The following is a 23,116-nucleotide window of genomic DNA, read 5'->3' as shown; positions in this document are numbered from 1 at the left end:
TTATTGTTGAAAGTATTACATATGTCCCCTTTTTCCCCCATTGGCCCCTTCTAGCCCACTCCCTCCCCCACCGCAGGCCTTCACCACCCTATTGTCTGTGTCCATGAGTTAAGCATATATCCATATAAATTGTTCCAAACAAATATTAAAATAGCCCATAATATATTTCCCAAGTAACAGGCAAGATTTTATTTTAACCACTGTTTTTTAAAAGTAATTCCAAAAGATGTGCTTGTTCTGTTATGATTGTTTCCAATGAATGATTTTAATTTTTTTTTTTTTTTTTGTAATTGTGATAGCCCTCCAAAAGTCAACAGTGGTTTCTATGGAACCCATATTTTAGAACTACAAATAGTACATATTGAAATTGAGTGTGTTGTTTGGAAAATTATTAGAAAATTTATGATATCTCTTGAGATAAATAAAATCATAGGGTTTGAAACCAGTGAAAACAAGCAAAACTATAATTGGAGGAAGAAATGTGCATAATGCTGGAAGTAAAAAGGAGGACGGGTTGAAACCTAATTTTATGGCATTATCTCTATTGTATTTATTTATTTGACTATTTATTATCTCTACAGTTAATTTTTTGTTTTTTGTTTTAAATTTCTTTTTTGATTAAATTATTACATATGTTTCCTTATCCCCATATTACTTCGCATGCCCCCCTCCCTCATGCCCTCACCCCCCTGTTATCTGTGTCCATTGGTTTGGCCTATATGCTTGCATATAAGTCCTTATGTTGATCTCCCCCCTTACCCCTACCCTTCCATACCTTCCCTCTGTGGTTTGATGGTCTGATCAATGCTTCTCTGTCTCTGGATCTGTTTTTGTTTATCAGTTTATGTTGTTCATTATATTCCATAAATGAGTGAGAGCATGTGACATTTATCTTTCTCTGACTGGCTTATTTTGCTTAGCATAATGCTCTCCAGTTCCATCAATTCTGTTGGAAAAGGTAAGAATTCCTTCTTTTTTACCGCGGCATAGTATTCCATTGTGTAGATGTACCACAGGTTTTTAACCCATTCATCTATTGATGGGCACTTAGGCTGTTTCCAAATCTTAGCTATGGTGAATTGTGCTGCTATGAACATAGGGGTGCATATATCCTTTCTAATTGGTATCCCAAGAAACTAGAAACACAAAAAATCTCTTTTCAAAAACTCTTTCCAAGAGTATAATTAGCACTCCAGTTTTACCAATGGACAAACCAGTTTAGTTTCCTCTGTATCAAGGTTTTTCAACCTCAGACTACTGTCATTTTGGACCAGATAATTCTTGGTTGTGAGCATCATCCCTGGTCTCTACTCAGAGGTAACTAGCATTCCTAACCCAGTTGTGACAACCAAACATGTCTTTAAACATTGTCAAAGGTCCTCTAGTGGGGAAACTGCATGAGAGACACTGTGCCATGTGGAATAGGTGCTTTGGGATATGTTGGCATCTACAGAGCAACAGTGAAAGAAGATTGTCTCTGACCTCAATGTTTCTTTCTCTGACCTACCCTTTGGGCACAGAGATGCCACTCTTCGTAGCATTAAAAAAATTCATTATTATTTATTTTGAATTGCTAATCTCCCACCATCACTTTGATTATAATGGCTCATACTTTGTCTTTTCTTCTCTCCCCCTTTGATATTGCTGCAGGATAAATTTCAAAGATGTCAGCACAAAGCCTTTTTCATGGTCTCTGCCTTGCTTCTTTCTACAATCTCAGCACTTGCCCTTCACACACAGGTAACCTATGCTCCTCATATACACAAAACTACATAGATTTTCTCTATTCTTCATCTGTCTCATCCTTAACCTGAGTTTTGAACCTTACAATCTTCAACTCATTATATCTATAAGATTTTGTGCGTGCTTTCTTTCCATGCACACCTTCATATCTTTATCACCCTATCAAAGAATGCAATTTTTTCAAGTTTATCTCTCCACTGGACTTCAAACTGCAGCTGCTGTGTGTGCATGCACTAATTTCTTTATTAAGGACTATTGCAATAACCAAATAAGGTGCTATAAATATCTCTTTTAAAACTGAATGTATCTCACACCTCTTTTAATTAAAAGGTATAGACTACATTATTAGCATCTTAATATTTTAAAAAAGCCTTACTAAAGTTTATCAAATACTTTATGTGAAACCAATAGCATGAAATATTTTTATTCTCAAAGGTGTTGGCTCCTTTTATAATAAATGGGCCACATTTGCAAATATCATTTTTTTGCTACAGTTTTTAATATAGTTGAACAAATTATACTTACTGTTAAGTATCAGAAATGTCATTTAAATATTAGAGACACAGAACATGGATTCATGCACTTGTGGGGTCCCTCGGCATAGCCTGCAGGGATCAGGCCAAAACTGGCAGCCTAACGCCACCTGCCACTCCTGCTCACCTGACCCCACTGCACCTGCCGTTGCCACTGCTCAGTAGGCTCGCTGCAGCTCCACAGAGGCCTCCAGGCTGCAGTGGACAGCCGTGAACCCTGCGTCTGGCACCCATGGGTCAGCTGAGCAGCTCTCCTGCTGTGGGAGCACACTGACCACCAGGGGGCAGCTCCTGCATTGAGCATCTTCCCCCCGGAGGTCAGTACATGTCATAGCAACTGGTCAACCGGTTGTTTGGTCACTGAGGCTTTTATATATATAGATGGCATTCTATGTAATGCTGGAGCATAGCAGGCTTTTCTCTGGTTGGAAAACTAATTATGTTGTCTCCTACTTCTATCCCTTACATATCGATTTCTATAACTGGGCTAATGCATACTATTTTGTGTATTTGCCCATCCTGCTTCTTCAAGCAGTGTCCAGCTCTTGCTCTCAGTGTGAGAGAGGGTACCAGTTGACAGGGTACTCCTACACTCACAGATGAAGCAGGATTGTTGAATACACACATTTGTGCACATAACATTGGTTCTCTCCATGCAGGGGTACTATGGACTTCTGTTTTTAAGCTGAAACAATCATGCTTACATAAAAGGAAATTGAGAGCCTTTACAAACCTTATGTAGATACCAACGGAAATGGTTACTCTATTAGCTTTTGTTAAAATAGATGAGAACTCGCTCTGCCAGGTGTGGCTCAATGGTTGAGCATCAACCCAGAAACCAGGAGGTTGCAGGTTTGATTCCTGGTCAGGGCACATGCCTGGGTTGTGGCCTTGATCCCCAGTAGGGGGCATGCAGGAGGCAGCCGACTGATGATGTGATTGATGATGTTCCTCTCTCACCAGTATTTCTATCTCTCTATCCCCCTCCCTTTCTCTCTCTCTAAAAATCAATAAAAAAAAACATTAAAAACAATTAAAAAATAGATGAGAACTCAGGGAATCAGAATAAATATGGGGGAAAGCTGACATATTTATTAAGACTTTCCAACTTCCTAAGGCCTTAGGATTAGCCAAGGGTATAAATCCAGGGTAACTTAAGACTCTCCTACATGTATACAGTCTTTGATTTTATTATAATTGAGACCAAAAAAAATCTTTCTGATTATACAATAACATTTTAATAATCTCCACTGCATGACATACTAACATAATAAAATATTTACTGAGCACTTACTGACTGTGCTAATTACTTTGTATCAATCTAATCTAATTATATCAGCATATTCATGCAGTATTATTATTCGTTGTTCATATATTTGGAATTTACATTCCAAGGTTGAATAACTATATCAGATCACACAACTAGTCCATCAAGACTCCAGAATTCCCACATGCTGTCCTATAGTGACAGCGTCTAGTCTCTAAGTGAGCACTCTAGGCAGCTTTGGACATTTATTAAGTGACTAGTAGGTGCAGGCCACTCTGCTTAGCACTTTATACACAATGCTTAATTCTTTCTCCTAATACCTGAGAGATAGAGAGTCATTTTCTTCTTTTACAGGTAAGGGTGGATGACTCCTAAAGGAACACAGCTATTGTGTCAGAACCTGGTGGCAGATAAGCCTTATTCCCAACCCTCTCCCCTTTTGTACTGTATCTATATTTCCTATCACTAAGAGATCAAGGTTTCTCAACTTCATTTCTATAAATGTTTCCAGTCAGTTATATTCATATCTATTAAGTCAAGTGGAAAATCTAATCTGTGTGGTCAAAAATATACTCATGGATATAGCTACATATATTCTTCATTTGACAGAAACCTATCTACCACATGACTCAGATAAAATATCAGTAATATAATTTAATTGTAATAATAGAACAATAGATATAACATATTTAAGTATTATTTTATAAATTTTAAATTACTATGACACAATCAAAATATGTATATGTCTAAAATTTTGAAGCATATCTTACCTTACTAAGCTATTAGCACTGTCAGGATCTTGTGCCAAAACTGTGCCAACGACAGTTCCAACCTTGGCATTTTCATAGACTTCCATGATGTAGGAGGGCATGGAAAATAGAGGTGGTTCATCCACATCCCCGACAATGATCTTCAGCATGGTGGCATCTTTAAAAGGACCCAAGTGAGAGAAGCGAAAATCAAGGTGTGTATTTGCTCCTTCTATGTTGAGAGTGTAGGACTTCTTTTTCTCATAGTTCAGTGGCTGCAGGGAAAAAAAAAATGAGATCCAAATTATGACAGTTATCACTTTCAAACAAGCATTTTTTTCTATTTTTGAATAGATGTAAATCCATCTATTTTCTCTTAAAAACAAACTATAAAGTTTGTATTAGTAATGGTATCTAAAGAAGAAATCAGGGAAACTCAAGTCTGAAATCAACTGTTACTTTTCACAACCATAAATACGATGATAACTAAGTACAAAAAATATTCCCCACTGGCAAACAAATGTTGCTTTTGGAGACTCTGATTTGTAGTCTCTTCAAGTAAATTTTCTCTATCTCTTTGACAATTTAACTTATTAAGTATTAATTTTTTTATATTTTTACTGATTTCAGAGAGGAAGGGAGAGGGATAGAGAGAGAGAAACATCAATGATGAGAGAGAATCACCCACCGGCTGCCTCCTGCACACCCCCCACTGGGGGGGATAGAGCCCGCAACCCCGGCATGTGCCCTCGGCCGGAATTGAACCTGGGATCCCTCAGTCTGCAGACAGACAGACGCTCTATCCACTGAGCAAAACCAGCCAGGGCTTAAGCATTAATTTTAAAAGGAATTATCTATAATACTACTAACAGTAAAAAGATAAACTTAAAAATTGCTACTAATTTGTTAAATTTGAAATATATATATATATATATATATATATATATATATTTTCATTTTCCATTTAAATAATATACTGTATCTCATATCATTGATTTGCATCTACCACATCTTATTTTTTCACCTTGCTGGTTTTAAACTTTGTATCATATTTTAGAATCTGATAAACTTTTAAAAATATATTTTTATTGATTTCAGAGAGGAAGGGAGAGGGAGAGAGAGAGAGAAACATTGATGAGAGAGAATCATTGATCAGCTGCCTCCTGCATGCCCCATACTGGGGACTGAGGCTACAACCTGGGCATATGCCCTGACCAGGAATCAAACCATGGCCTCCTGGTTCATGGGTCGATGCTCAACCACTCAGCCATGCTGGCTGGACTAAACTTTTAAGTGTTCAATTCAAAATATTTTATTGGAATTTTAGCAATAAATTTGATACAGACTTTTGAATTTCATTTTTGTTGTTTTGTTTTTCATTTATTTTCTCTTTTACTAGTAATAGCATTTCATGTATTTGTTTATTTTTTATACTGTATTATTGTGTAATCAACTTTGGGCTGTATAGTTTTTTTGTATGTTTCTTTTTATTTTTTTAGCTTTCAGTTTTGCCTACTCTTATAATCATTTTAGTGTACTCTCCTTTTTTAAAATTGTCCAACCAATGTTTATTTTCTCTATTAATTACATATATCATCCATAATGAATTTGACTTAGCATATAATAATGGGTAAGGACAGTATGGCATTTTGTCCCAAGGAATATATGGTCTACTGTAGCATATGAAATAAAATAGTAAACAGACATTTACAGCACTGTGTGTTTAGTGCTGTAAGACTGGGTACTATGGAAATTAATAATAAGGATACAAACCTAGGTGCATGTAAGCAGCTAGGTCCTGTTTCTATGAGGAAGTACCTTTGCAGATAAGAAGCGAATGTTTGGGAAGTGTTTAGCATGATGCACACAATAGGCTCCGCAACCTAAAGTGAGCTCCGATTTATGAGCTTAGAAAACGGAGTTCAATGTCAAAAGTCTCCATGGTGATGTTAGTGCAGCTGATGCAGAGACCAGGCTTTTAATGTGAGCCTGGGGAAGTAGCCACTGATGCTGAACTTCCTCTGTAATATCTATGAGAAGAGGAAGAGGTTTTTGTTTTTTTTATCCTTATTTCTGTCACTAATTTTGCACTAGCATGCTTTAATCTTGGAACTTTTTCTCTTGGCATTTTCAGAGAATGTTCATTCCCTATGGAGAAACTCAGCTATTTTCTTTTATCCTGAGGGACAAGCAGAAGCTGATTAGAGTGAGTATCTTTAAGGAATTTTATAAATAGGAAGATCAGTCTTACTGATGTTTGTTTTCCTTACCTCTTCTGAATTGCCTTGGATAATAGGCCTTCCCAGAGATTGGTGATTGCATAGAAGGAAAAATAACCATTTAATTTCAAAACTTGATATAAAGAAACTAAAACCTAGAAAACTTCTCAGGTCATAGGGACATGGATGAGACTGGGCTACCACAATATTTTATCAGTTTTTAATAAATAAAATAATTTTTTTGATCTGAATATCTCAAATTTTCTAAGGTGGATCGTATATACAATATACATGCATTTATATATGACAAAATTATGTACTTTAGATGTATATATTTTAAAGAAATGTTACTTGATTCTTCAGTTGGTGATGTACCAATTGGGAATCATATTCTCCTGAGGGAGTTTAAACTAGAAATGAATTGCCAAAGAAACTAACATTCCTCTTGGTTGGGAGTTGCATAACTCTGAGCTGGACTCACAGATTGCTAGGGTTTTTTGTTGGCTCCTCTCTCCTCAACCATTTGTACACCAGAAGCATCTATAGACGCAAGCGGTGGACCTTTTTTAATTAAATTCAAAATATCGTGTCAGTTAACTAGTTAACATTAGTGAATGAGAACATCTCTTTGAGTAATTGAACAAATCTCATCCCAATTTAAACAACCTGTTCTACAAATGGTACAAGTTTGCTTCCATTCAGGAATTGGGTGGGTGGGTATGGTAGCTCTTGGCTCAGAAGAACATGGACTGTCAGAATCTGTGCACATTGCTCTTGGAATGCAGCATCCTTGATAAGTTTACCATTGTTTAAAATCAGTGTATTGTTTTTTAGAGCCAACCTGCTGCATCTGGTAAACCTTATAATGACTAAGGTTCTTCTTTCTAAAGGTGAATATTTGAGACCCTAAAACTAAAACACAAAAAAAACAAAACAAAACAACTAGGATTTGTTTACTTTACTAGGGACAGTTAATATTCCTTTCTCATGTGATAAAACAGAATTTTAAATCACACATCTCCACTTATTTATTGGTGCTGGCATTCTTATCTTCTGACTCTCAGTGAAATTGTGGGGATAATTTGGCCACTTCTACCCCCAGATATTATTATCAAGCTGTACATCAGTTTAACAGGTATCTCTTTTTCCATTTTTTAGCAGGTCCCTTGCAAATTAGATATTATTTGTCTTAACACTAAACTACCTAGTGATAAGAAGCTGGCTGTTTATTTGGACACATAATTGTATTTTTATAATAGCTAATATATATTTAACTACCTCAGGGCAGGGATAATCATTTTGCGGAACTTCTTTGCCAGGACAGACAGATGGGTGGCTAGAAATCCAGTTGAAGTCTCTAAGGAATAAGAGGAATATTTCAGATTGGGACAGTAATTTAGAAGCAGGTAAATTAATGAAAATGGAAATATTTTAACAACCTCATTTAATTCAGCAGTGCTAAATTGCAATTTTAGAAAAAGTGAGAAATTATTATATCTATTTATTTATTCTCAGTGATTGCAGGATTATGTATACAATATAAAATATGTTAATTCTTTTATTTGCATTATAACTACAATAGTATACAAAGATTGAATTAGGATTATAATTAGTTTTTATGTTACTATAAGTCTAGCAAAGCTATCCAAGTACTTACTACTCATCATCCACACATTTTAAATAGATCTTTTAGTAATTTTCTAGTAATCATTTGTTCCTGGGAAATTATTTAGAAATCTGTGGATTTTACTTTCTTTAGTTACTGGAAGATTTTTATTTATTTATTTAGAGTACAATCTACCAGGATCAGAGAAACCTATTCATGTAGTATCTCATTTTGCTGCAAAGATGTTACAAGGGGAAATTTTGGGGAAAAGGTTACCCAGGCTATGCTGGTGCCACAGAAAACAATAACATGAAATGTGTGGCTGAGAGTTTATAAAATGCAAAATAAGCATTCTTTTCAGCCTGAAAAAAAAAGAAAGAAAATAAATTCATAAAATAAGTCATAGTGTCAACTTAATAGCATAGTGTAGAACCTGAAAATTTTAATGAGTATAAGAAAGAGCTTGTCCAACTCTACATTAAAATACCAACTTTCCATGCTCTTAGATCTTTCTGGCTAGATTCTGATGATAATCATTCACACTGAATGATGACTAAAACACTCAAGCTAAAGAAATACTTGGGGGTAATTCTTCCTTTTAGAACTACTTTAAGACTCTTCAAAAGAGTAGGGTCCATTAAGAGGGAACCACAGCCCTAACCGGCTTAGCTCAGTGGATGGAGCATCAGCCTGCGGAATGAAGGGTCCCAGGTTCGATTCCGACAAAACGGCACATGCCTGGGTTGCAGGCTCGATCCCCAGTAGGGGGTGTACAGGAGGCAGCCAATCAATGATTCTCTCTCATCATTGATGTTTCTATCTCTCTTTCTCCCTTCCTCTCTGAAATCAATAAAGAAATATATTTAAAAAAAAAGAGTAGAGTTCAGTCTTTGATAATCTGTTCAGCATTATTTACTACTACTATATAAATTTTGCCTTCAAGATATTTCGTGTAGGGATGGGAGTTGATAATGTGAATATAGTGTATACCATTTAACAACATTTCAGAACTATGAACTTCTTGGAAAACTGCAAGTTGGGATTATCAACAATTCTAACATTTTCACAGAGATTGGAGTGATGTGGCCACAAACCAAGAAATGCCTGGGGCCATCAGAAGCTGGAAAAAGCAAGGAATGTATTATCCTCTAGAGCAGCGGTTCTCAACCTGTCGGTCGCGAACCCTTTGGGGGTTGAACGACCCTTTCACAGGGGTTGCCTAAGACCATCGAAAAACACATATATAATTACATATATTTTTTTGTGATTAATCACTATGCCTTAATTATGTTCAATTTGTAACAATGAAAATACATCCTGCATATCAGGTATTTACATTACGATTCATAACAGTAGCAAAATTACAGTTATGAAGTAGCAACGAAAATAATTTTATGGTTGGGGGTCACCAAAACATGAGGAATTGTATTAAAGGGTCGCGGCATTAGGAATGTTGAGAAATACTGCTCTAGAGTTTATGGAGGAATTGCATCCTAGCCAAAAATTAAGCTTGATTTCAAACTCCGGGCCTTCTAAACTGCGAGAGAATGTTTTAAGCCATGCAGTTTGTTGTAATTTGTTACAGGAGCTCTACAGACAATATAGATTTATTTGCCTCATATATAAACACAGTAAGATTTTTTTTTAAATTTCTTTATTGATTAAGGTATTACATATGTGTCCTTATCTCCCCCAAACCCCCCAAACCAACCCCCCCGCACCCCCCCCCGCTCATGCCCTCACCCCTCTGTTGTCTGTGTCCATTGGTTAGGCTTATATGCATGCATACAAGTCCTTTGGTTGATCTCTCCCCCTTACCTTCACCCTCCCCTAACTTCGCTCTGAGGTTTGACGGTCTGATCGATGCCTCTCTCTCTGGATCTGTTTTTGTTCATCAGTTTATGTTGTTCATTATATTCCATAAATGAGTGAGAGCATGTGACATTTATCTTTCTCTGACTGGCTTATTTCGCTTAGCATAATGCTCTCCAGTTCCATCCATGCTGTTGCAAATGTTAAGAAGTCCTTCTTTTTTACTACAGTGTAGTATTCCATTGTGTAGATGTACCATTTTTTAATCCACTCATCTGCTGATGGGCAGTTAGGCTGTTTCCAAATCTTAGCTATGGTGAATTGTGCTGCTATGAACATAGGGGTGCCTATATCCTTTCTGATTGGTGTGTCTGGTTTCTTGGGACATAGTCCGAGAAGTGGGATCACTGGGTCAAACGGAAGTTCCATTTTCAGTTTTTTGAGGAAACTCCATACTGTTCTCCACAGTGGCTGCACCAGTCTGCATTCCCATCAGCAGTGCACGAGTGTTCCTTTTTCTCCTCATCCTCTCCAGCACTTGTCGTTTATTGATTTGTTGATGATAGCCATTCTGACAAGTGTGAGATGGTATCTCATTGTCATTTTGACTTGCATCTCTCAGATAATTAGTGATTTTGAGCATGTTTTCATATGTCTCTTGGCCTTCCTTCTGTCTTCTTTCGTAAAGTATCTATTTAGGTCAGTTGCCCATTTTTTGATGGGTTGTTTATCTTCCTTTTTTTTTAATGTGCTGAAAGGTTTAAATATATTTGGAATCAATTGCTCTTTAAGGTTTCATAGAATTTATTTGTGTATGACTGAATCTGAAGAATTTGGAGGGGTAGTTCTTTCACAAGTTTCTCATTATCTTATATGAAATTAGTTTATATGTATTTTTTATGTCTTTGAAGTTGCTTTTTAGAAACTTTTACAAAAATATTCTTTACATGAAATTTATTTGTGTAAAATTAAGAAAGTATTATGACACACTTTCAATTTTTATAGCTATTTATTTTCTATTATTCCTTCCATTATTTTTATTAAGATTAGTTAAAGCTTATTTATTGTTTTATGTTTTGCCTTCTTTCCAAAATCTAAGGTTTTTGTATATAATATGTTTCTGATTTCTAACCTCATTGACGTCTTTATTTATTTTTTCTTTTATTCTTTCTATTTTTAGTGATATCTATTTATTTAATTTTATTATTTTATTTCTGTCTTTAATATATTTGGGATTATGAATATACTCTTAGAAGTACTTATTTTATATCTCATAGTTTCCATATACCTTTTTTTGCTAGAAATTTTGCAATTTTGTAGTACATTTTTCTTTAATTTACATTTTATTAAAGAAAAGTTTGCTATTGTCTGTTGTTGTGGTTAAGTTTCTAGGTTGAGGGATTTTGTTGTTTTCTGGGTCATTTTCATGAATTTTTAGTTATATTGTATCTGGAGGAGAGCATTTTTGTCCATACTATTTTGGCACTTCTCTGTCAGAAGTTATTACAAACACAGTAATAGATTTCACTGAATTGAAATGGACTCATCTCTCTTCAGCATCAGGCTGAGCAGGAGTATTGCTTTCTAGATACTAGAACCTATTAAGAATAAAAATATCAGGTTGGCTGAGGTTTTCAATAGTAACATCCCTAAAGAATAGTCAGTTTTTGTAAATAGTTCATTAGAATTAGAAAACTATTTTTTTCTTACCAAGTATGCTCATGGATTTTCCTATATGTATATTTACAATGTGTTGGGATGCCTTGCTTATTGCTCTTTGTAGTTCATGGCCTCAAAACTTTACAATCCATGGCAAAGAACATTCTGATTCTTAGTCTGTCATGTAATGCCAGGCAAAGTAATGATGTCAAAAAAATCAAATAAACACAATCCACTAAAAAAAGTGGTTATTTGGAATAGATATAGTATGGCTATAGTGAAACCCATTTTACTTTTCTCTTAAGATTAACTTGAGATTTTACAATCTAATTTTAAAATTTACCATGTTTACTCATTGTCCATCTCAATGGATCATTTAATGAAATCATATAATATAGAATATAATTTTTATATAATATAGAGTATAAAAATACAAGTACCTGGTTATAAAAATATTTAATAGCTATTATAGACAGGATTACATTTGTAGCATATATTCATGGAAATACTAGGGCATTCACAGTAAATTAACCAGAATAAGGTCTTCCTACTCCTCAGACCTAGCAAATTTAAGAAAGAGATGGAATTGCCCTCTTTTATACCGTAAGAAATAAGTGAAAAATAGAAAAGATAATCCAAAGAAGGATATTTGTGGCTGAAATATACCTGAAAATGTTGCACTACAAAGACAATACTTAAATTGAACTCTGAAAAACAAAATATTTTTTAACAAAGGAGGAAGGGGAAGTAGATTACCAAGACACATGAATGACAGCATGTTCTTGTGGTACAATATAATACCACAGGATACTTCATTCTTTGTATGCATCCAGGTGAAATGGACAACATCCAACAAAGAAGTGCAGCTATATAACAGCATGGTGTGTCTGGAAACTATATTTAAAGACTTGGTGCAAATGCAGGAAGAAAGGACGACAAGTAAAAAAGTAGATAGTGAGGTATTATTGTAATTATTAGCCAGGCCAAACTTCAAGTGCATTTTGACCATATTTTATCTACGTTTACTAACCACCTTGTAAAGTGCTTAAATAAGAAAACTGAAGGTTAAAAGACTTGATATAATGTCATCTACTGCTTTAATGATAGGGCCAAGTTTATATTTCATCTGACAGTAAGAACACGTTTTCCATCACCCTTCATTGATATGGAGACACATTCAAGATTTTTTGGTTTAAATCAATAAGCATCTATATGCAATTAAATAGGTTTAAAAGGAAAAGTGATACTACAAACGATATTGTTGATATTCATTAAGAGCAAATAGGGTAGGAACCTTGAATTGAAAAAAAAATGGAACAACTTTATAATGAGTGCAAATTGGTATAAAAAGCCCATGAAGAGATTTGGAGACAGACTGCTAAGAAGAAGCACATCCCTAGCTAGAGGTTGATGTCAGAGGAAAAAGTGCATCAACTTGCATTCATCCTTATCAATTTTCCCCCTTCCGCCCAGTCAGGCTCCATTAAACAATCAATGAAAGTTATCAAACTGTATTTACAAGGTGCCATACCATGGACTGGTGAATTTAGCTTGGCAATTTTCTGATGAAGAAATGATATGGACAGGAATGTGCAGAGTTCCTGCAAGCTGATTTAGAGAGCACAGCTGATTTTGATCTTTGGGAAGATTAGATGCTCTGCTTTGCTGGCTAACGTGAGCTGCTTTAGAGATTAAATAAGGAACAGACTTTGACAGACTTGTATCCATTTCTTGCCATCTGAATCAGTACCTCTTAAAGGTTAAAACCCACTGAGTTATATAGTTTAGGTCTTAAATCTCTATGCTTTACAACATAAAACATAGCAATAAAGTAACTCTGAGATTGATAATGCTAATCCGAAAGATATGATTATTTCACACGGACCAGTGATGACTACTGTTTTATAGGTACTTACACACTTTAAGTTCTATTTTCTAGGCCCCTGTGTAGCATTCAGAAAACAAAAAAACAAAACAAAAATAAACTTAATCTTGAATTTTAAATCAATATAAAATTGTGATTACTAGAAGAATTAATGAGATTTTATATAGAGCAAATAGAAAAGTATACACAAAACAAAAACAGATAGACAGATGATAGATAGATAGATAGATAGATAGATAGATAGATAGATAGATAGATAGATAATTAAATTCACATTAATATCTACAATAGCACATGAGGGTAAAATTTCTCAGCCTGTGTTCTGAACATATTCTACTGCAGAATAATCTGGAGTGTTTGTCAAAAACGTCAATTCCACCTTGGTCAGTGCATAGCTCAGTTGGTTGGAGCATTGCCCTGTACACCAAAAGATTGCAGGTTGGATTTCTGATCAGGTTTTAGGTGCATATGTGAGGAAACTGACCAATGTTTCTCTCTCCTCCTCTCCCTTCTTTCTCTCTAAAATCAATGAAAGAATATATCCTCCAGTGAGGATTAAAAAAAAAATTTAAAAAAGCCAATTCCTTGGCCCCACCCACTCCAGTCTTTGAGAATCAAAATATGCAATAATTAGAGTCCAGGGATCTGAACAAGTAGATTTTTAAGCTGAAGTCATTAAACTTTTAAAGACTGAGATACTTCACTAGGCGTTACATTTAAATTGATTTTTGTAATTTTATTAGTTCCACTTCTTTTTTATAAGGACCTGAGCCTTATGTACTCTTAAAAGCAAAAAGCAATTGATTCAATCCAATGACAATTCTTAAGAATAAAAAAGAATGGGAAATAAGGTTAATGGTTTCACCAAAGCTGTTTTGATGGCTCCATGATCATCAAGTATAAACTTATAGCCTAAGGAGTGCTGGATAATGTGGTAAAGATTTTTACATTACTGTAGTTTAGGAAAGTCTCTTAGTTACAACATAGAGTAATGACATTAATACAACTGACATTGATGAGAAATCTGTTATCTTAGAACAGTGGTTCTCAACCTGGGCTGCACATTAGAATCACCTGGGAATCTTTTTAAAATCCTGATTTCTGTGCCTCATCCTCCGGAAATTCTGTTTCTTTGTTATTGGGGGAGGCCACTACATTAGTAACAAAGAAACAGAATTTCTGGAGGATGAGGCCCAGACATCAGGATTTTAAAAAGATTCCCAGGTGATTCTAATGTGCAGCCAAGGCTGAGAACCACTGTCTTAGAACAAAGATGAGGGGGGACATTCGTGGTGTATTCAACATAATGTTTTTCAACATACAAGATATAATTTCTAAAAGAGTATCCAAAGAGCCAGTCACAATGTTGCATAACTAAAATGTAATTACATTTTCAAGAGGATATATTTTATCATCTTAATGACCTAACAATATGGATGATTCATACCCTTGCTAAATTTTCATTCATGGAAAAATGAGCCAGTTGCCTAAATCACTGACATGGTATTCATTTTACCTTCTTTAAGGAAAGGATCCCTTCTCTGGTCTCTTTGTCAGTAGAGATGGAGAATATCCCGATACCGTCCCCGTTAATGATGGAGTACGTCATGTCAGCGTTTGAGCCAGTGTCTGCATCATTTGCCTTGATTTTCCCAACGGCTGAACCAACTTGAGCTGACTCAGGAACATACAGCTGATAGTGCTCTGAAAAATATTTTATATTAAACATTTCAATGATCATAAATTTATTTTACAAGAAAATGCATTAAAATATTAAGAAAAATATTTAAATGGACATAAAATTAAGTTGTTTTCAAGCTTTAAATTTCAGTATACCACTTAGTAATGAAATACTAGACTTACACAAACTTTAACTTGTATGCAAAGTAGCCTACATATGAAGAATTTGTAGATATCTGAATTAAAATATTTTATCAACTCTACACCCAGAAACAACAAAAAAATAAATGAGGGAGGTCAAGTTTGCATTTTTATGTTGAGCGAAACTGTAGTGCAATCTCCATTTTTGCTCCAGATAATATGTGAAATTTAAAGTGAAAACAGAAAAAAGAATATAGCCTACATGTGAATGTGATTTTTACTTTGATCAATCAACTTAAGTTGGTGAAAACTATGGCAAATAAATACAATGTTTTTATACATTTATTTACCATGTATTTTTGGTCAGCTTCTAAAATTAATTTAAAGTAATTTTATAATAAAGTAAAAATAAAAAAGGAAATTGAATAGGGAGCCTAGAAGTAAATCCCTACATATAAAGCCAACTGATCTTTGATGAGGGTGTCAGCAGTCAACAATGTAGAAAGAATAATTTCTTCATCAAATGGCATTGGGAAAATAAGATATTCACATATAAAAAATAAAATTGGACCTTTGCCTTTCATTATATGCAAAAATCATCTCAAAATGAATTAACAGCTGAAAATGTAAATTCCTAGAAGAAAACATAGGGGGAAATCTTCTTGACATTGGTTGTAGCAACAATTTTTTGGCTATGACATCAAAAGCACAGGAAAACAAAAGCAAAAATAGATCAGAAGGACTACACCAAACTAAAATACTTCTGCACAGCAAAGGAGAGAATCAGCAAAATTAAAAAGACAACCTAACGATGGAACAAATATTTTAAAATCATTAATATAATACCAACTTAATATCCAGAAATTAAGGAACTTATACAACTCAACACTAAAAGAACAATTTGATCAAAAATGGGGAGAGGAACTGAATAGACATTTTTCAAAAGAAGACATGAAAATATGTTCACCATCACTAATCATCAGAAAAATGCAAATCAAAATAACAATAAGATATCATCTCACATCTGCCAGAATGGTTATTACTAAAAGAGACAAATATAACAAATATTGGAGAGATCTAAAGAAAAGGAAATCCTTGTGCATTGTTTGTGGAAATGTAAGTTGGTTCAGCCACAATGCAAAACAGTATGGAGGTTTCTCAAAAAAGTAAAAATAGGACTACTATATAATCAGTAATCTCATTTTTGAGTATATCTGAAAGAACTGAAATTAAGACCTCACAGAGAAGTTGGTATTCCCATGTTCATTGCAGCAGTATTCACACTGCTCAAGATATAGAAATAACCCATATCCTCAGTAGATAAAGGAATAAAGATAATGAAAAAGATCCTCTCTAATAAGATTAAAAAAATACAAAAATTTTGTAAAATACAGCCTCTGAGTACTTATATATAAGTCATAAAGGTAATATTCTAGCTAGAGAATTACAGGATTAATAGAAGTGGAAATTGAAAACAGAGACACTATGATAAATGTAAATGAACTCAATGAGTTTAAGATGTCTCTGATAACAAAGATTATTAAAATGTAAAAATAGAACCTGCTAGGGAATAAAGCATATTCTAAAGAGCTTAGCATGAGTTTAATGCTTAAACATTTGTGTTTAACATAGATATAATACCTTTGTAACCCTAAACACCAATATAATTCATTTATGTCCTAACACATTTTAGTATACTGTGCTTAACAATGGAAGAAAACACATAAAATTATCCTAAAATAACAAATTATATCAAACTTACTCTACATACTAATTCTAACAAAAAAAACGTGCCAGTACTAACCGTGAAGGTATATAAATACTGTATAGAGTTACCCTTAAAAATTCTGACACCTGAGAAACAACAGTCCACAAATAATTAGGTATTACGATCTTTGAATTATAATGGTAATACATAAACTTTCATTTACCTGTTAATTTATGAGAATTAGAATTTTCTATGGGAGTGAAAAACACAGGGGAAAAACTTTATAGGGTATAATCAAAATGAATTTAGAAATCTTTGACTAAAAGCCTGAAGTTTTGCCATTGCCATTAATTCATTCACATAGAAAAAGTCAGCTTGCTATTCAGGGAAAAAAATGCACTTTTATCTAAATAAGATTAGCAAAGGTCATCAATCATAGAATATTAATATACATGTTGAATAATCTTTTGCTTTTCCATAATATATTTACTCTATAATTACTCTCTGGGAAAAATAAACACACAAGCAAAAAACAACACCCATCTAAATAATTTTATGCTACAGTTCAGTGAGCATTTCTACTGTTGCCAAAAGAATCCTCAGAGTACGCTGAGTTCACAAGAAGGTTATGTAGCCTGGCCCGTGCTGCAGCTCAGTGGTTGAGCATCGATCCATGCACCATGTGGTTGCTGGTTCAATTCCCCATTAGGGCACATGTCTGGGCTTCAGGTTTGGAGTGGACAAGGGGTGCAATGGATGTTGATGTTTCTCTCTCATCAATGTTCCTGTCTCTCCCTCTCCCTTCCTCTCACTCTAAAATCAATAGAAAAATATATTTTTAAAAGGTTATATACTGTGCTATACCACCTTCAAGAGGGTTAACGTGAATTTAAAAAACCACATAGACAGATGGCAATTTCACACACACACACACAAACATATATACTCATGCATATTGTTTATACAAGCATATATTATATGTGTGTACTATATAGTATCTCCACTTATTTATTAGCTTGAGATGGAGAAAGAAAAAGAGAAGTAGGCAAATAGAGAGACAAAGAGATCATTCATTCAATTTTCAGAAATACATTTTTTGTTCACAGTCTACTTTCCTGTCACAAATATTTGTCTGCTTCTCACAGGTAGAATCCACTACATGATGAGCGACACCCCAAACATCTTTAAACCATGGCATCAGACGTGTATAGGTGTACTCACACCACGACAGCCATAGGGAGCCATGAAGTCTATTGGAAGACTTGATGTCAATAGCAAGTGCACACATGCTCCCCTCAACTCTTGTTCCCCTGGATGCCACTTGTTCTTCACGGGGCTCCACAACAGGCTCCCACGGGAGGAATGCACTCAACGTTCTCAGGGCCAGGGAGACAGGTAGCACGTCTCCTGAACGAGGTGCCTGTCATACCAAATGTTCACTACATCGTCTGCAGCATTTGATACCTTAAATCATTTTCAAGGTAGAATTTTTATCTTATCTTGAAAAGTTGAATGTATTGGAACAATTGTGATTTAAATGTCTTAAAGCAGTGGTCGGCAAACTGCGGCTCTTTGGCCCCTTGAGTGTGGCTCTTCCACAAAATACCACGTGCGGGCGTGCATGTACAGTGCCATTGAAAATTCGTGGCCCATACACAGAAGTCGGTATTTTGTGGAAGAGCCACACTTAAGGGGCCAAAGAGCCGCATGTGGCTCGCGAGCCGCAGTTTGCCGGCCACTGCTAAAGTAATGATATGACTGACATCAGCCAAATGGCAAGTTAGGAAGCTCCAAGCCCTCGATTCCCCGTGGAAACATGGAAAACACCAGAAACTGGCTGGACAAAGTTACATGAGCTCTGGAAAAGCCAAAAGTTCGTAGCCACCAAGCAAATACTCCATTAAGGAAAAGTACTTTCCAAACTGTAAGGATCTGTGGTGTTTTACTTGCTCTTGCTCCACCCTCTCCCGTAAACAGAGCTTTTGGTTGGCAGCAAGTACCAGATTAATTCTCAATTCTCTCTATGCAACGATAAACAAAGAAGACAAACCTTTAACCAACTGACTGTCAATAAAATGAGAGACAAGTCAAATGACTAAAATCAGAACAACCTGGAGCCAGAACTACATATTTTGTAGAAAGAAAAAAAATTGTAAGAAAATAGTAAAAAATTTACATATATAGGAAACTGACAAATTATTAGAAACACACGAACTATAAAAACTGAAATTAGAATAGGTATTATTTTTACAAAAGCAAAAGAAAATAAGTATTAATGAGCATGTAGAAAAATTGGAACACTTATGCATTGCCATTGGGAATGTAAAATAGTAAATTTTCTATGAAAACAGTATAGTGGTTCCTCAAAAAGTTAAACATAAAATTATCATAGGATCCAGCAATCCTACTTTTGGCTATACACACAAAAGCATTGAGCACAGTGACTTAAACATATATGTGTACACCAATATTCATAGCAGCATTGATGACAATATCCAAAAGACAGAATCATCCCAAATGGCCTTCAATAACAACTGGTTAAAGAAACTGCAATATAATATCCAACAGCATATTAAAAAGCTTTTAAAAGGAATTAAATTCTAATATACAGTATGAATAAAGCTAAAAACCATGCTCAATGAAGTAAAAAAAGGGCAAATACTTTATGATACTACTAATATGAAGTAAGTAGAATAGTAAAATTCAAAGACAGAAAGTTGAATAGCAGTTGTCAGTTACTGAGGGGAGGGGAAAATGCAGAGTTAATGCTTAATGGGTACAAAGTTTCAGTTTTGCAAATGCAGAGAGTTCTAAAGATGGAAGGTATTGACGACTGCACAGCATTGTAAAAATGTGAATCCCACTGAACTGAACAGTTAATGATGGTTAAAATGGTAAGTTTTATGTTCTTTACAGTTTATCACAGTAAAAGTTAAGTAAAATCAAGATGTGAGCAACTGGTATTTGAATCTTTATTCAGCATGGAAAAAATTGGGATAGCACAAATGCTGGGAATCCATAATGATGGGGAGAATCTAATAAAAATGAGAAATATATTTTATAAAAATATATAAATTGTCTTCAATATGTTAACTTTGCTCTGATTCTCTGAATGGAACACTAAAATATGAAGGTGAAATGGGTATTATTTAATTTTAAACAAATTATTTGTAGTCTATTAGTATTTTTCCTTTAGTTTGAATATACATGAATGATTTCTGTTATAGTCTTCCTCATTAGGAAGTTTTAAAGATATCTTCAAATAGTGCTAAAATTACCTATTTTGGTTTTATATTATGTAATTGTACACAGCATAAAGATACAAATACAATTATTTCATATTTTTGTTTCTGACTGTGCTATGATTTTATTTGCTAGATGTGATCCTTTTCACATAATTTCTTAGAAGGCATCATAAAATGTTAATGATTAGGTGAAGTACATTAAAGAAAGGAAGACTTGGTGGGAATAATAAAAGGGCATTTTGCTCAATGAAGCTTGTCCCATTTAACACACATTTTCCCCAGGATAGAATTGATTCTAATTGCTTTTTAAAAGGCCTGTATCCTTGCTTCAGTGACTTTGCCAGGTAAGCAAATAAATTATTCCCTAAGATTAACCCAAGCCACAGCCTTCAACACCTTTAATTAATCTGATCATCACATTCATTGTGACTAATTAGTATTTTCCTTACATGAATAGTATTTATATGAGAAAGTGACCAGTTGAATATAAAATATGTATTTATAGATGATTCTGGGAGAAAATTGATTGGCATATAAGTGGTTAGATACCATAATATCTGAATTATCTAGGTTGCCTGACATTAACAAGATTACCCGGAAGGTTTCTAAATCTCTCTTTTAAATTGTTTTATGCAGATAGTTTACAGTGGAAATGCTGCTTTCAACTTAGGAAAAGGACACACAAGCAATAAGGAATTTCCCTGCATCTAAGAAACTTCTATTGAATTTTAATCATTAAGCATTATATTAAGGTCTGCCTGCAATGTTTTAACACATGAATAAAGCATATTACTAATACTATAGCTATTTGAATGCCACACACTGAAAACAAAATTGTCCAGTATGAGAATCTTCACTGCACTCAGAAATAATATACACATTCTGTGTTATGATGTGTCAATAATAGCAAGGCTGATTATCCTATGAAAAGTTACTGTTCTCTTCTAAGTGAAGATACAGTGTGTCACTTTTGAACATTCTCTCACTTTAAATATTTTTTTCTGATTTCAGAGAGGAAGTGAGAGGGTGAGAGAGATAGAAACATTATTGATGAGAAAGAATCCTTGATGGGGTGCCTCCTGTATGTTCCCTACTGAGAACTGAGTCCACAACCTGGAAATCATCAAACCATGACCTCCTGGTTCATAGATTGACACTCAACCACTGAGCCGCACTAGCTGGACAATATTCTCTCACTTTTAATGATATGCATGACTCATAAAAAACTAAAAGATGGTAAATTTATAAATTCTAATTGAAAATAATTCCTATTTTTTTCAGCATTCTGTGGAAAATTGATTCATAAAACCTAACTAGAAACAATCAAAGCACTTCAAATAAATTTCTGCTTATGACCATAAACATAAATAACTATACAAAAGAGAGTAAATAAAGGAAAAAAATGATAATTCTGCCATAGCATATAGCCAAATAAATTTTAAACAAAGAGTAAAATGGTTGACATGTTATGACTGGTAAGTTTCTAAACAGGCAACCTGAAATGATTTAACAAATATTTAACTTTAATATCAGAAGCATGTTTCTTCAGAGCAAATGGGAACCAAACACAAAATAAAAAGGCAACTTACTGAATGGGAGAAAGTATTTGCAAGTCATAGATTTGATAAGGGGTTAATCACCAAACATATAAAGAACTCATACAACTCAATCACAATAAAAAAATCCAAAACAACTTATTAACCCTTAGAGTGCCAACCAATATCCTAGGAACTATGCTAAAATTGCCAAGGCATTTTGAGTTAAGGTTTTTAATTTTTTTCCCACATAAAGAGTGAACTACTAGCACCTAATAGTGACACTGCAGGAGGAGCGTGATAGCGCTCCCAGCACTCTAGGGGTTAAAAAAATGGGCAGAAGACCTGAATAGACATTTTTTTTCTGAGAGAATACTATTCAACCATAAAAAATAATGAAATCTTGCCATTTGCAATTACCTAGATAGACCTGGAAGGTATTACACTAAGTGAAATACGTCAAAAAGAGAGAGAGAAATGCTGTATATTCTCTCTTATATGTGAAATCTAAAACAAAAACACCAACCTCATAGATACAGAGAAGAGACTGGTATTTTCCAGAGATGAGATGGGAGAAGGGTAGATAAATGGGTGAAGGAGGTAAAAGATAACACAATTTTATAACTTGAAATAAAAAATTATAATAGTTTAAAAATCATCAATTATGACATCCGGCTATGGATTAGCACCTATGTATATTTTGTTCCCTATGTTTTTAACTTCCTAATTATTCCAGGTCATTCTCTTCACTGATGCCAACGTGCTTTCTCTAAAATATTCTTCCACATTTAAAAAACCTTGTAAAAAATTGTAACCCTAGATTATAATAGAAGAAAACAACAACAAACACAAAGTATCTTAAAGAAACTTTTAAAAATAAGAACAATATAGTTTGAAAGTAAAATGATGGGAACACCAAATATAAACTGGGGGAAAAAGAGTAAAAGCTATATTAATATCAGAAACATTGGACTTTCAAGAATGAACCATTATTAAAGTTAAAGAGAAAGGTTTCACACTGAAAAATTTTCAATCTGTGAAAGATATCATTTACTAATTCTGTATGTATGAGGATAAATAGAAAATTCTAGTATTATAGTGGGAAACATTAACATATATCTCTCAGTTGCTGACAAACAAAAATAATGTGTGGATATAGAAAATTAGAATATCATATGAATGAGCTTGAACTAATTTACAGACATAGAAAAGTAACCATACAGCTGAAGAATGTGCTTTTTTTAAAGTATATAGACAATTATCTAAATAAAGCACATGCTGATGTTAAAGAAATCCTTACAAGTTTCAAAATAATATGCCTGTAGCCATAATAA

The 23,116-nt window shown here is 34.3% G+C and overlaps 1 protein-coding gene across 4 annotated transcripts in view; it reads right to left on the bottom strand.

Moving 5' to 3' along the window:
- Positions 1-23,116, bottom strand: part of CDH18 (cadherin 18) — a 707,444-nt gene that overhangs the window by 52,908 nt on the left and 631,420 nt on the right. For all 4 annotated transcript variants that reach the window (XM_059694741.1, XM_059694743.1, XM_059694744.1 and 1 more), the window contains exons 6-7: positions 14,990-15,177; positions 4,314-4,567 (exon numbers count right to left, since the gene is read on the bottom strand). In XM_059694741.1, the coding sequence (XP_059550724.1) occupies positions 4,314-4,567; positions 14,990-15,177 (442 nt within the window). The remainder of the gene's footprint in view (positions 1-4,313; positions 4,568-14,989; positions 15,178-23,116) is intronic.

This window comes from Myotis daubentonii, chromosome 4 (genome assembly GCF_963259705.1).
Source record: "Myotis daubentonii chromosome 4, mMyoDau2.1, whole genome shotgun sequence".
NCBI lineage: Eukaryota > Metazoa > Chordata > Mammalia > Chiroptera > Vespertilionidae > Myotis > Myotis daubentonii.
Note: the sequence above shows the minus strand (reverse complement) of the source record. Positions and strands in the feature narration are given on the sequence as shown.